We start from the raw sequence: 14,826 nt of genomic DNA on the forward strand, positions 1-14,826 counted from the left end.
ACAGGGCTGCTAGCTTTTATTTATGAGTGACTAAACTGGGCAGGAAGTCAGGCAGACGTTTTGAGCTCATTCCAGTAGTTTAGCCTTTAAAACGTTCTGGAATTATAAGCATATTGTGTTTATACTAAAATTGTTTCTATTTTAATTTGAGCAATTCTCCTCACCTTTAGAGCAACCGCAGGAGATAAATAACGTTAGATTTATATCCTGCCCATTCTGTGAAGACTCAAGGTGGCTAACAACATAAAATAAACAGAGGCAACATTAGTAACAGTATTAAAACCATAACAATAATATAGAAGGTTCTCAAGCATTTCCTTTTCTCTAAGGGAAGTGGGAGATTCTCTTTCATTATATGTAATCAGATTTGATCTTATCAGTAGGAAATTAACAAGCTGTAGGGGCCTGAGAGGAATTTCAGAGGAAAGAACAGTTTGGAAATAATAGTTTCTGAGATTTTTCTCCCTCCCCAGAACTCAGTATACTCCCAGGAACTTGAATCCCACTTATGTCCTTTAGCTCATAATCAACTGCTTGCAATATCCACTCGGGGGGTGGGGTGGGGTACAAACCATTTTTTGGGAGGTGGGGTTAATTTATGTATTTTTCTGCATACCAGGGAAATCCACCAAATTTATCGAAACCTGTTCAGGTCTCGGGCTGGGCCAGTTTTTCTGCTTCTGTGGTAGAAAACAAGCCACTTAACCATTAAAACGAGTGATTTTTTTGGTACCACTGGTCTCATTATTAGTATTAGTATTATTAGTATTAGTATTAGTATTATTAGTATTCTTATTGCTCTTTGCTTCTCTATCTTTATGGCAGAAACATAGGTTTAAAATACTCAGGAAAAAGTTTTTCCAGATCACCTACTCCCCTCTACGTGCTGGAATTTATGAAGTTTCTCAAATTGTTTATGAAACGGTTGCTGGATCTTATCAGTTCTTTAAAGTCACACATTTTCCACTGTGCTTTGAAAGAACATCAAATCAGCCAAGAAAATGGGTCGCTTGCCCTGATGGATAATTCTGTTGCACATTTCTTCTAGTTATCTTTTTTGTTTTTAAGGGAAATGTGTTCATGATGTTTAGTGGCTGTTCCTGATGAATAATTTTTCCCCTTCATCATCTAACAATTCCTGCAAAATTTTTTACAGTCTACTTTTTACACAGTTTCTCTTTCTGTCTTTTAAAATAACACGCTTCTTTTCAATAAGAACTAATAATGTGTCTGATTTGATCAGCTTTCCCATGGGTGCAGTAGCAAAGACAAAAGTAATTGTTGACCAACAGAAGGCCATAATGGGGAATGTAGGACCTGAATAGACAAGAAAAGCTATTATAAGGAAGGGATTTGGATGTGAATGAGCGGCAATGCTGGTGGAATCCAACCCAGTTCTTCTTAGTGTAGCTGTAAAGATCTCAGTAAAGACAGAACTGAGCCCTCACTGTACTCTGACTATATGGAAAATTGGAAATCTTAGTACATCTCTTGTATCCATACTGTACAAAAATCAATGAGCTGCAGTACTCTCAGGTACCAAGGATATTTTACCTACATATGTAGACAGAAAATGTCTATTGAAAGGAGGTATGCCAAACCCATGCTAAGGATACCCAGCCTGTGGTGACCTTCACTGATGTCTGCGAGAATGAGCCTTTGAATGGCGGTATAGGAACAACAGCAGAATATGCAGATGTAATGCAAAATCAAGACCTGATCTGAAGTCCTTTCCTGAGTTTTAATCAGTCATGTTATCAGTGGAATTCCCAACAATAATTTACATGAGGAGAATCAAAATCAAAACATTATTGCTTAATGCATTATATACTGCGTTACATTACATATACGTTATGCATTAAGTTATGTAGGGAAGCATCGCTGTAAAAATATAAAACAATTGAGGCCAAAATAGGTAAACTTCAAGGGTTTCACATATACAGAAACACATACACATTAATAGGGCATCAGAATTTGGGGACTGTGATGGGAGGGTTCTGGTGCATTTTTTTAATGTAGGGATCTTGGCAATCAGTTCTTTGGCTAATGAGCCCTTTTGCCCTTCACTATTTATTTATTTATTCCTATGGGGAGTAAGAGCACATTGTTTAGCCCCATAGTCTCTTGCAAAGATGGACTGAGATTCAGATTAATGTATCTAATTCAGAACACGAATTTATTGCAAGAAAACAGCTTTATTTGTATTGGCCATAACACCTATTTTATGTTACAAGTAACAGCAGGGTGTGTTGGAAAGCGTGAACCAGTTATTTTCCCCTGGAGCAGTAATTTGCAGGCATTATATCCCTCTCATTAAAGGGCAGAAAGTATTTCCAGCCTAGTAAACACAAAACACAGTTTATTTAACCAGAAACTTGCAAGATAATGGGTTCACCCCCCCCCCCCCCCCCGCCCCCTCAACAATCTGTAAGCATGTAATGCTGGTCTGCGACAACATACTGTAAAATAGAGCTATCCTGAAATGAAACTGGCTGATCACAGTAGGCCGCTGTAGTATATGGAAAAAAGGAATCTTTGTAAAGAGGGTGGAGGGAGGGAGGGAGGAAGGAAGGAAGGAAGGAAGGAAGGAAGGAAGGAAGGAAGGAAGGAAGGAAGGAAGGAAGGAAGGAAGGAAGGAAGGAAGGAAGGAAGGAAGGAAGTTTAAGCATCACTTTAGTATTTAAATATGCTTGTATGTTTAAAAGTAGGCTATATTTATATCTGTTTCCTAGCTCCTGTCAGATCCTGAGGTTTCTGATAAATTCATCTTATTATTTCATTATCATTGAATCTTCTATAACTTTTAAGATCCAGTGAAGCCCCAAGGCTGCATGTGACAGTGGCCATGTTTAAGCTCTTTTCCAAACTGCCACTCTGATAATATATAAATTTTTTGTCCCATGTTTCTTCCAAGGAGCTCTAGGTGGGGTATAAGGGTTTACGATTCCCAGTTTCACCTCACGGCAACCCCATTAGAGAGCATGCTTAGCTTAAAGTGGCTTAGTTGGCTTATGGCTGAGATGTGATCTGAATAGGGAACTCCTCAGTCTTTGATGCTTTAACAACTACACCACACATAACATGTACAGCATCTCACATATAGATTGTGTAGATAATGTGCACTATAAGGTATTCATAGCACAGGCATGAAAATAGCCCTGTTGAACAGTGTGGTCCACTTGGGGGAGTCTGAGATGAACTCTTAATTTTATGATGAGAAGATTGCCCGCCATTTTTCTTTCTTTCTGGGGGCTAGAATCTCTCCAGGCAAGCTGCGTGAGTGAAGGGGAATGACAAAATGGGGTGGAATATTTCACAGCCTCTTTTACCAAATACCTATAACTTGGACTAGTATCTGGGAGTCCCCGGTTCAAATCCCCAATCTTAGAGGCTTCCTCACAACAACTCTTCTCATTCCCCCAGTAGCATCCTTAGATCTCCAGAATGCACATTGGAAACTATAAAGCATATGGCAGTTGGTTAGAAGCCTTTACTTTTGATAATGTAACATTTGAAGTTATTTCCTTGAAACCACATTCTTCTTTTTCCCTGCTTGCAATTTTTTTAATCTGCTCTGATTTTCCATTTCACTGTGTTCTTCCAATCTTTGATTCCAACAGTTTGTAACATTTTGGATTATAAATATCAGTTGAACAGACAAAAAGCAATTTTTTAACATGAGTCTAGCAACTTATGTTGTTATAGTGAGAAGAAATTCTAGACACGGCGCCTGTCATTTCAGCAGTTTGAGATGGCAATTCCTGGTCTCTTCTTATAACATTCTTGCAAGTTAGGCATGCTGTTTTTGTAATTTTCTCTTTGTACTTGAGCTTCTCTACCATGAAACGTCATGGATCTTATACCCATTGCAGATCTTCATGCCTGTTATACTTGCTGACTGTTGTGATTGAAAATACGCTTCTGTACAGCTAGCCAGAATACAATCTGTGTACTATCACGTTTCAGCCTGATGTTTTGCAATTTCTATGCATTGCTCAAACCAATCTGAGTTGTTCATATTTAGGATGAAGAGAAGAAAAAAAAATGTTCTGTCAAGCATCCATAGTTTTAGACATCCTAGATTCTGTTACACTTTTGCCAGTCCATCATAGCTGTATCCCTTCATTCATTTTGCCAGTTTAATGAACAAGGAAGCTTGATTGCATTTGTTAAGATGCCTCTCATTCACAACATAACCGTCAGCGTTGAGATAAGCTATTCATAGGCTGGAAGAGAAGAAGAAGAAGAAGAAGAAGAAGAGGAAGAGGAAGAGGAAGAAGAGGAAGAAGAAGAAGAAGAAGAAGAAGAAGAAGAGGAAGAAGAAGAAGAAGAAGAAGAGGAAAAAGAAGAAGAAGAAGAAGAAGAGGAAGAAGAAGAAGAAGAAGAAGAAGAAGAAGAAGAAGAAGAAGAGGAGGAGATTGGATTTATACCCAAGAGAATCTCAGAGCAGTTTACAATCTCCTTTCCCTTCTCCGCCCCACAACAGACACCCTGTGAGGTAGGTTGGAGCTAAGAGAGCTCTGACAGACACTGCCCTTGAGCAGAACAACTTCTGACAGAGTTATGGCTGACCCAGGGTCATTACTGCAGGTGCATGTGAAGGAGTAGGGAATCAAAGCCCGGTTCTCCCAAATAAGAGTTTGTGCACTCAACCGCTACACCAAACTGGCTCTCTGTCCAGGGAAGTCTCCTTCAGAGGGTCATCGGGTTTTTTTGTGTCCTTGCCAAGGTTGTATGCCAAGACATGATTCCTATGCGGTGTCATAAAATTACTTCAGTCAGAACTATGATGTAGTCAGGTGTCACAGGAATTAATGAAGTATCATGTTTGTTTCTGTGCAATAGAATGCATGTATAGAGGTGAAATTGTTTCATGAAAAGGAACAGGTTTACTAGGATAACAGATATTTCTAAGGGACGGTGGCTCAGTGGCAGAGCATCTGTTTGGTAAGCAGAAGGTCCCAGGTTCAATCCCTGGCATCTCCAAAAAAGGGTCCAGGCAAATAGGCGTGAAAAACCTCAGCTTGAGACCCTGGAGAGCCGCTGCCAGTCTGAGAAGACAATACTGACTTTGATGGACTGAGGGTCTGATTCAGTATAAGGCAGCTTCAGATGTTCATATGTCCTTGCTTCTTGCACCTTTAAGAGCAGGGGTGTCAAACTCATTTGTTACAAGGGCAGGATCTGACATAAATGGGACTTTGTGGGGCCAGGCCATGCACATCGTAAAATGTAATGCCAGGTAGTGGAGATATAAACATTATAAAGGATACAGACAAACACAATTAAAGTGTTATTATTTTTTACTTAAAGTACAAACATGCTTAAAACTCTTGTGGTGCTTTGTTTAAAATGGAAAGGTGGGGGAATAGTGGGATTTGGCGATGCAATTTTAAAAATAAAACATAAAGAAAAAGCACAAGGATCATACAAGAAACTAAAAATATAAACCAAAAATATAGAATGCTTTGGGCTTAGGAAAACATGAAATGACTGGGCATTGCAAGCTTCTCCTCCTGCCCTCAGGTCCACTCAGATTGGCAATGGCTCTTCAGTGTAATATCCTCCTTTGGCTGAGAATTCCCAGGTTAGAGTACTCACTAGGCACCAGTTCTAAGGTCCATTCAGCAGAGACATGCTGGCTCAAAGTATCAACCCTTTATTTGCAAGATCACACAACTCCAGCAAGGAACAGCTTCTAACTGGCCATATAAACTCTGAAAAGTGAAACTGAGCTCCACTCCGTTAAAATACATTTCAGCACAGACAAAGCTGCAAGGAAAACAAGGAATTGATTTTCCATTAAGGTCTCTATGCCCAGATAGACTGCTCCCAGAGTAGTCTATCTGAGCACAGAGACCTTAATGGAAAATCCATTCTGCATTTTCTTTGCAGCTTTGCAAGTCTAGAATTGTTTCGTCTTCAACTTGCAAAGAGAAGAAAGAAGGAGCTGGGAACTTTGGCAGTCTCAGAGCTTCAAAGGGTGCAGACAGGAGGGGGGGAGAAAAGAGCCCTGTGGGCCTGATTAAAGCCCTGGGAGGAGGCGGTTGTGGCCCATGGGCCAAACATTTAACACCCCTGTTTAAGAGCATCCTCCTGTGCAGGAATTACTCTGGTGAACCTTTTCCTGGTATAGATATAAATATTCACCTGCTTAATTTTGTGGTGCTGCTAATAACTCTGGAACAAGAGTCCAGTAAAAATAAAATAAACCAAAGGTAGAAGCCACTTTTCTTTGTAACAGGATGGGAGCCAGTCTCTGCAGGACAATTCTCAGGTTATGGAAAATGCATGGTAGTTAGAAAACAGGCAGTTACTAGATTTTAGTTGAAATGTTAAGTTGTGTTTTAATGCTTTACTGAAGTATTTTAAAATCCTGGAAATTTCGTATGTTTGTATTTTCCTTTTGTATGTTTGGTCTAAGGACCATAATAACGATAAATGAATTAACAGGATGGGAATGAAGAAACAAATGGCTTATAGTTTGAATTCTAACTTTATTTTTCTCCTTAGACTATCATTAAACATTGATTATCTACTGTTGTTATCATCTAATCACCATCTACTGTAGTAAGCTGTTTAGAGATATGCTAGATATTGTTCGTGCTTCAGCTTTTGCTGGTCAGTAATTCAAAGGATTTCAGTGGTGTTTTTAATGCTCCCTGTAGTATAGAGATTCATAATAGACTTTGTGTGCTTTTTCTTCTCAGGTTTGTGGAGAAAAACAGCGGTTTGAGAAGTTGATGGAACATTTCCGGAATGAAGATAACAATATAGATTTCATGGTAGGTGTTGTAAGCTTAAGAAGTGTTGCGTGTTTCTCTGTGTTATCATATATTAGTTTGAAGAACATTTATTATTTTTGGTGTGGATTTCACTTTTAAAGGGGAGTTTCTTGCAAAGAGCTTACCTAAAGGCAAAAGAACTTAAATTCCTTCAAAAAGACAACTGTAGACACAACAGGCTGCCATCTGAACAAAAGCATTCTAAAAGAGAAAAAAAAGTCAGAAAACATTTGAACAGAACCAGGAGTGGACTTTCCCACTCCTTAGACCTACATGAAATGGCCATCAACCACTTTAGCTAGTGATGTAACAGCAAACAGTGATGCTGGTTGCCGGAATATCTATTCAGTAGTTAACAGCAATCCCTCTCATGGATTGCTGCCTTGATGTGGCGAGAGGGCTTGTGCGGTTGAGTGAGGCTGTGGGCTATGCCATGCAGGGCCACCCAATATGGACAGCCACAGCTGAGAACCCAGACAAAATGTGATCCACTGGAGAAGGAAATGGCAAACCACTCCAGTATCCTTGCCAAGAAAACCCCATGGACACTAACAAAAGGTTAAAAGATATGGTGCTGGAAGATGAGCCCCCCAGGTCAGAAGGTGCCCAGTATGCTACTGGGGAAGAGCAGAGGGCAAATCCAAGTAACCACAGAAAGAGTGAAGTGGCTGGGCCAAAGCCAAAAGGACGCTCAGCTGTGGATGTGTCTGATGGTGAAAGAACAGTCCGATGCTGCAAAGAACAATACTGCATTGGAACGTGGAATGTAAGATCTATGAACAAGGTAAGCTGGATGTAGTTTGAGGATGGTGGAAGACAGGAGGGCCTGGCGTGACTTTGTCCATGGGGTTGCAAAGAGTCGGACTCGACTGTGCGACTGAACAACAACAACAAGTTAACAGAGCCAAGGCATTAAAAACTTTCCAAGCAATTAGAGAGGGTTTTTTTTTTTTTTTTACCCAGGAAGTCATGGAAGAAATGGATTTACCCATTTAAAGCTTCCTACAGGCACCAAACTCTTGTTAAGCCTTCTCAATGAAATACAATGCCCCGAAGTCTCTCTCCCCCCTCTGCACTGCCTGCCTTTTTTGGTTTTTAGTTGCATCAAAATGGTAAAAGGGGTCCATCTGGCCCCCAGTAGACTTGGCTTGAAAATGAAAGCACTATGCATAATTGTTATTAGGGTTTCTGTTTGCCCCAACAAATACTGAACAAAAATGATTGTAGCACTGTTCCCATGTTAAATAGATGGACCAACAGCTATTATCTCCATTTTATTGAAAGGTGGAGCAAGGAGTGAAAACAATTTTTTCCCCTTATAATTTAGATCTATATACATTTTTGGCTTTGAGGTTTTAAACCACTTTTGGAACTGGGGGTTGCAGCGACCCACAGGGAAACTACTCTTTGCAACCTGAATTGTTGAGTATATAGTAGGTGCAGGTAAAAGCCCTGTGTTTGTGCTCTGTCAAAACCATCATGCTCATAGTCCCATGGAAAAGTTCAAATTGAACTGGACTGCAGTTTTGGAAATGGGGTCATTATCCCCCAACAGGATAAGACTGGACATGTTTGGAGGTATCCTCTGAACCTCACATTTTCCAAACTTGAAGGAGCTAATTGCTTTCCTTTGTCCTTCAAATTTTGCAAACCTCAGAGTGATCTTCTCAGCTTTACATATTGGGAGCAGAGGAAGTACTGTAGATGACCCCAGCCACCTGTCTACTGAGCTGATTGATTCCCTTTGGCCATCAAATTTTCCAAACCTCTGATTTGATCATCTCAACTTTACAGGGGGAGGTTACTCTAGATGACTCATAGCCATCTATGACCTATAGTTGTGAAGGGGGTGGAGTTACTCGAAATTACCCATAGCACTGAACTGTTCACCTTCTCATTTTCCAAACCTTAGTCATCTTTTCAACTTTGCATATTTTGTGTGTGTGCGTGTTTGTGTAGAAGGTTACAGTGATTGCTTTCTTAAAATAAAGTTTTATTGATTCCTTGCTGTGTCTTCTGCTTTAAAAATGGTGGAGTCAATTTGACCCCATTTACATTTTTGTAGGGTTTTGATGTTTTCAATGAGGGATATTTTTGACCCCAATTCCAAATTTTACTCTCCTTTGTCCTGCATTTCTGAACGAAGTTATTCTTAAGGACTAATTTTTTTTTAAATAGCTAACACCATGATGGGGTTCCTATTACTCTCTGTATTACTATTCTGTTACTTTTTGCTGTGATATGGGGTCATTTTGACCCCCACAGCCAAAGTCCCATAATCTTTTTTTTTAACCTTGTGAGGGTTAAGCCTAGGACATCTATGTCTTCCTCCAATCATGCATATTTAAAATTCTCCACATTTAATTCTGGAATAGGAATTAAAAGTGTATATAATGCCTCCAGATGAAGCATTTCAGAAGGATACAAACAATTTTGGGAAGATTTACTTTAATGCAATGGAATGTTAAATTAGGAAGAATTAAGTAAAATATGAAAACCATTACTTGTGAATCACAAAATAGAAGAGGAAGTGGCATTATTACTGTTCTCCTTCTTGTTCTATAGATAAAAGCGGCACTTCTGCTTCCATTAGTTCCTCAGCTTGCTTTTACCAAAGTATTTACTGATCCCACTTCCCCTCTGCATGACAGAAGTTACAAAACAGTGTAGGTTGCATGTCCACTAGACCAGACTTGCTGATGTGTCTTCCATGTTTATTAATACCTTGGTATCATTGCTAAGTTATCTGTGAAAGAAACTTCCAGACGATTGTTTGAGATAGATAGATAGATAGATGATAGATAGATAGATAGATAGATAGATAGATAGATAGATAGATAGATAGATAGATAGATAGAGGATAGATGGATAGAGGGTAGAGGATAGATGATGGATAGATGGATAGATGGATAGAGGATGGATGGATGGATGGATAGATTGATGGATAGATGATAGATGGATAGATGATAGATGGATAGATGATAGATGATAGATGGATAGATGATAGATGATAGAGGATGGATGGATGGATGGATAGATAGATGGATAGATGATAGATGGATAGATGATAGAGGATGGATGGATGGATAGATGATAGATGGATAGATGGATAGATGATAGAGGATGGATGGATGGATGGATAGATTGATGGATAGATGATAGATGATAGATGGATAGATGATAGAGGATGGATGGATGGATGGATAGATTGATGGATAGATGATAGATGGATAGATGATAGATGATGGATGGATGGATGGATAGATAGATGGACGGATAGATGGATGGACGGATAGATGGATGGATGGATAGATAGATAGATAGATAGATAGATAGATAGATAGATAGATAGATAGATAGATAGATAGATAGACAGATAGATACTGCCCTCCCCGCAACCGGGTTTTTCATGTCCTGCTCCAGATTTAGATCTTAAATATGTTTTCCCCCCTTCCTAAGATGATTCAACAGGGTGTAAGTGGGTACCTCACAGTCACTACATCTTGGATCTTTCAGACACAGCAGTCCTTTAAAATAAAAACTGTTACTTGAAAATAAAAATAATGTTGGCAGATTTATTAGGAGATCTAAGGAGGTTACTGTGGCAAGTGCTCCTTAGTAGGAGTATATGAAAATCATCATCCCTTTTTGAGTTCTAGTTAGATGTAATTTTGAATGCCCACGATTGTCTATGTAGTAGTAGTACCACAGTGGCATAGGCCGTAGTGGCCCACGTTGATGTGCTGGGCATTGCAGTTGACCTGTGGTGCTGCTGTAGAAAAAATGCTAGAGCTCGATAGAAGAAGAAGAGGAAGAGATTATATTTATAGCTTGCTCTTCACTTATATTTGCAAAGTGGTTTACAATCTCCTTTCCCTTCCCCTCCTCACAACAGACACCTTGTGAGGTAGGTGGGGCTGAGAACTCTCCCAAGGGCTGCTCTTGAGCAGAACAGCTCTGAGAGAGTTATGACTGACCCAAGGTCACTCCAGCAGTGGAGAATCAAACCCGGTTCTCCCAGATAAGAGTCTGTGCACAGTTAACCACTACGCCAAACTAAGCAAGACAGTACGTAAGTATCTCTTGAAGGACATGGTCGGTATCCATTCATGGTCACAAGTATGTTCAAAGTATCTGCTGCAGACTTCATGGAAGAATTATCTGATGGCCTGTGACAAGCACACTGTCCCATCATATTTCCAACGACTCTTCAGGCAACCACTGCGGCTGCTTGTAAAGGGAACTAAGAGTTGAAAAACTCTGAGGGTATTTTTAACTTCTTTCAGAAGCGGACAGACATCACATCTGAAGTCAAGGGAAATAAATGGGCAACATGTGGTCAGCTAACCAGACAGAGATAAAACTAGGAAATTCAGGTAGCAAGCAACAGCAGTAGAGTGGAAGAAATGTTAATTTTTTTTTGCGGGGGGGTGGGGAGGAATGAAGAACTGGGCCTAGACTGGTATTGGGTTCATGGAGGCAAGCGGAAGGTCTGTCCCAGAGCAGTGGCTACACAGAAGCAGGTCCAACAACACCAAAAGCAGAAAAAAGATATGGATAATGGAAACTATTCACAGCACAGTTTTGCAACGGAGGTGGGTGGGACTTCCCAACAGGCTATAGGGGGCCCCGGGGGGGTCAGGCCACTCCACCCAACCCCCCTTCCTCCTGTATGGCCCTCCTTTCCCTGCTACTGCTCTAGCCGCCCTGTTTCCCCTGTGCTCTTGCTGCCCCACTCTCGCCACTGCTCTTGCTACCCTGCTCTGGCTTCCCCGCTCTCCACGCTGCTCTGGTTGCCCCACTCTCCACGCTGCTCTCACTGCCCTCCTCTTCTTACTGCTCTCGCCGCCCCACTATCCCTGCCGCAGCTGCTCTTGCTGCCCCCTCTCTCCATGCTGCCCTGTTCTTCCCACTGCTCTCACCACCCCGCTGTCCCCGCCGCCCCTCTCTCCGTGCTGCTCTCACTGCCCTGCTCTTCCTGCAGCTCTCTCTGCCGCCACCCTTGCTGCCATGCTCTCGCCGCCGCTTTCACCGCCCTCGCTGTTGCCAGCACTCTCCTTTTTTAATTTCTTTTTTAAAGTGTGTGATGTCATTTTGGGCCCCAGGACCCCTCCAACTAAAATTTTATTTCCTGCCCCCCCCTCCCCTAAAATCTTCTGGCTATGGGCCGGCTTCCCAAAGAATGGAACTAATTGCTTCAAGGAATTGAAATGGAACTAATTGCTTCAAGGCCAACGCCATGCTGGGAATTATTAGGAAGGGAATTGAAAACAAATCAGCCAGTATCATAATGCCCCTGTATAAATCGATGGTGCGGTCTCATTTGGAGTACTGTGTGCAGTTCTGGTCGCCGCACCTCAAAAAGGATATTATAGCATTGGAGAAAGTCCAGAGAAGGGCAACTAGAATGATTAAAGGGCTGGAGCACTTTCCCTATGAAGAAAGGTTGAAACGCTTGGGACTCTTCAGCTTGGAGAAACGTCGACTGCGGGGTGACATGACAGAGGTTTACAAGATAATGCATGGGATGGAGAAAGTAGAGAAAGAAGTACTTTTCTCCCTTTCTCACAATACAAGAACTCCTGGGCATTCGATGAAATTGCTGAGCAGCCAGGTTAAAACGGATAAAAGGAAGTCCTTCTTCACCCAAAGGGTGATTAACATGTGGAATTCACTGCCACAGGAGGTGGTGGCGGCCACAAGTATAGCCACCTTCAAGAAGGGTTTAGATAAAAATATGGAGCACAGGTCCATCGGTGGCTATTAGCCACAGTGTATGTGTGTATATAAAATTTTTTGCCACTGTGTGACACAGAGTGTTGGACTTGATGGGCCGTTGGCCTGATCCAACATGGCTTCTCTTATGTTCTTAAGGAAACACTTATTACTGTGAGGTTCCAGCTAGTTGTTCTAGGCTAAATTTTTTCACTTTATAGATACATCTTGCCACCTTTTGCTGGAAGGAAACGGGACAATGAGATTTGAGCATCAAATATAAGCCATGTTGCATTTCATTCCAGGTGCCGCTGAGTGCGTAGGAGAGTGAATCCTGATGATCCTTAGGGCAATGTCAAATACATAAAGACCTGCAGACACACAGAAGAAATGTTTGCTAGTAGTTCTCTTTCAAGTCACTAATGAGATGTGCCATACTACACACTGGGGAGTTAGGTCTCTAAAACCTGGGCTCATTACAAATATATTCTGCGCCCTTGGGTGGTTAATCCTCTGCTTCCTTCCTCTCCCTTCTCAACAGTTAAAATATAATAATTACGTAGAAGAAACAGCTGAGAATTAATGGCACATGGTTTGTCAGATCAGATTCTTCTGTTGCCATCTTGTTCTAACTCGGTATGTATGTTGTTTGAAACAACATGCAGCAAATGTGTTCCAGGAGGTTTGGGAAAGGAGGAAGGCTTTGCATGTTCAAAGGGCCATTTGTGGACCAAGATTGCCAACCTCCTCCAGGTTAGACCCTGGAGATCACCCGCTTTTATAGGTGATCTCCAGATGACAGAGATCAGTTCCCCAAGAAAATAGCTGTTTTGGAGGGTGGACTCTATAGCATTTTGTCCCCCAAGGTCGGAATAAAGAGTCAGACACAATGCATTGGAATAAAATTGGGCCACTTTATTAACTAACGGCATAAACAGCAAGGGTACCCCACCAGCGGCCTGGTCAGGGCTAGGGGTCACAGCGACCGCTCCCCTGCCATTAGCGGGCGAGAGACCCAGCCCCCCAGCCAGAGCTGAGTGACTCAGCTCCCTCCAGGCAGGCCCAGCAGGGAGGCACGCACCAGAGGGCCCCAAACCCAGACGCACGTCTCGCCAGAAAGGCACCCTCTAGCCGAGCCTCCTGAACAATCTGCAATCTCCAAACCCGGGTCTCCAAACCCTAGGTTGTTCATGCCAGACCCCAAATTCCCCAAAAGGGGGATGCTTCGCAGTCCTCCCCTAGCTGCATAGTGTCCTAAACCCCAAAAACCTGCCAACTAAAGTGACCAACTATTTAAAGGCACCTTCCCTGAGCCAATTCCACAATCCACTGCACTGCTATGCAGGGTAGGCGAAAAACACACCCCAGCAACAGCCAATCAGCCGGGTGTAAAAAATTCCTACCAGGCTCCTCAAATGAGGCAACCAGCCAAGCCTACATAACAGACAGGGCGGGAGGGAGGGCCGATCAACGACGGAATGAACTGAGGGGAACGTGGAGCTAGCCGTTAAAGCGGCTAACCCCGCCCCTCACATTGCGCGCCCAAACGGGCGACTTCTGACTCCCCCTCCCAGGGAGGCAAACAGCGCCGAAGCAGCCTAGCAGCTATGCTGCAGGCTGCAGGCTTCCGAATACCATGCTGAGGTCACTCCACAAACGCCACCATTTCCAAATTCTACCCCAAAATCTCCAGGTACTTCTCAACCCAGAGCTGGCAACCCTGCTGGGGACCCATGAGCCATCTGAGTTGCGAGACCATTTGGTTTCCAATGGATCCATATTGGATCGTGTCTATCGGCAAGATAGGGAAGGGGTCAAGCCAAGCTCTGTGGTTCTTTCTGAAACATGAATAATTACTAGTGTTGCCAGGTCCAACTCAGGAAATATCTGAGGACTTGGGGGAGGAGCCAGGAGCAAGGGTGTGACAAGCATGATTGACCTCCAAAGGGAGTTCTGGCTATCACATTTAAAGGAGCCGCACCCCTTTAAATGCCTTCCCTCCATCTATGCACTTTCTTTTGGGACGCATAGAACTGGACCCCCTGGTCCAATCTTTTTGAAATTTGGTTGAGGAGAGGTATCAGATGCTATGCTGAAAATTTGGTGCCTCAGTCTCAAAAAACACCCCCCCCAAGCCATAGATACTGTAGATCAGCTCTCCATTATACCCTATGGAGACCAGTCTCCGTAGGGTATAATGGATTGCCTAGCAGACATTCAACCCGCCCTCGCTTTCTGATAACCCTGAAGTGGAGGAAGGGCCTCCAAACTAGGGGATCCCCTGCCTCCAATTGGGGATTTATCAACCAAACAGTAACGTGAAAAG

The 14,826-nt window shown here is 42.4% G+C and overlaps 1 protein-coding gene across 3 annotated transcripts in view; it reads left to right on the plus strand.

The window, feature by feature from the left end:
• Positions 1-14,826, plus strand: part of FMNL2 (formin like 2) — a 304,440-nt gene that overhangs the window by 244,583 nt on the left and 45,031 nt on the right. For all 3 annotated transcript variants that reach the window (XM_060256905.1, XM_060256902.1, XM_060256903.1), the window contains exon 10: positions 6,711-6,785. In XM_060256905.1, the coding sequence (XP_060112888.1) occupies positions 6,711-6,785 (75 nt within the window). The remainder of the gene's footprint in view (positions 1-6,710; positions 6,786-14,826) is intronic.

Source organism: Heteronotia binoei, chromosome 16 (assembly GCF_032191835.1).
Source record: "Heteronotia binoei isolate CCM8104 ecotype False Entrance Well chromosome 16, APGP_CSIRO_Hbin_v1, whole genome shotgun sequence".
NCBI lineage: Eukaryota > Metazoa > Chordata > Lepidosauria > Squamata > Gekkonidae > Heteronotia > Heteronotia binoei.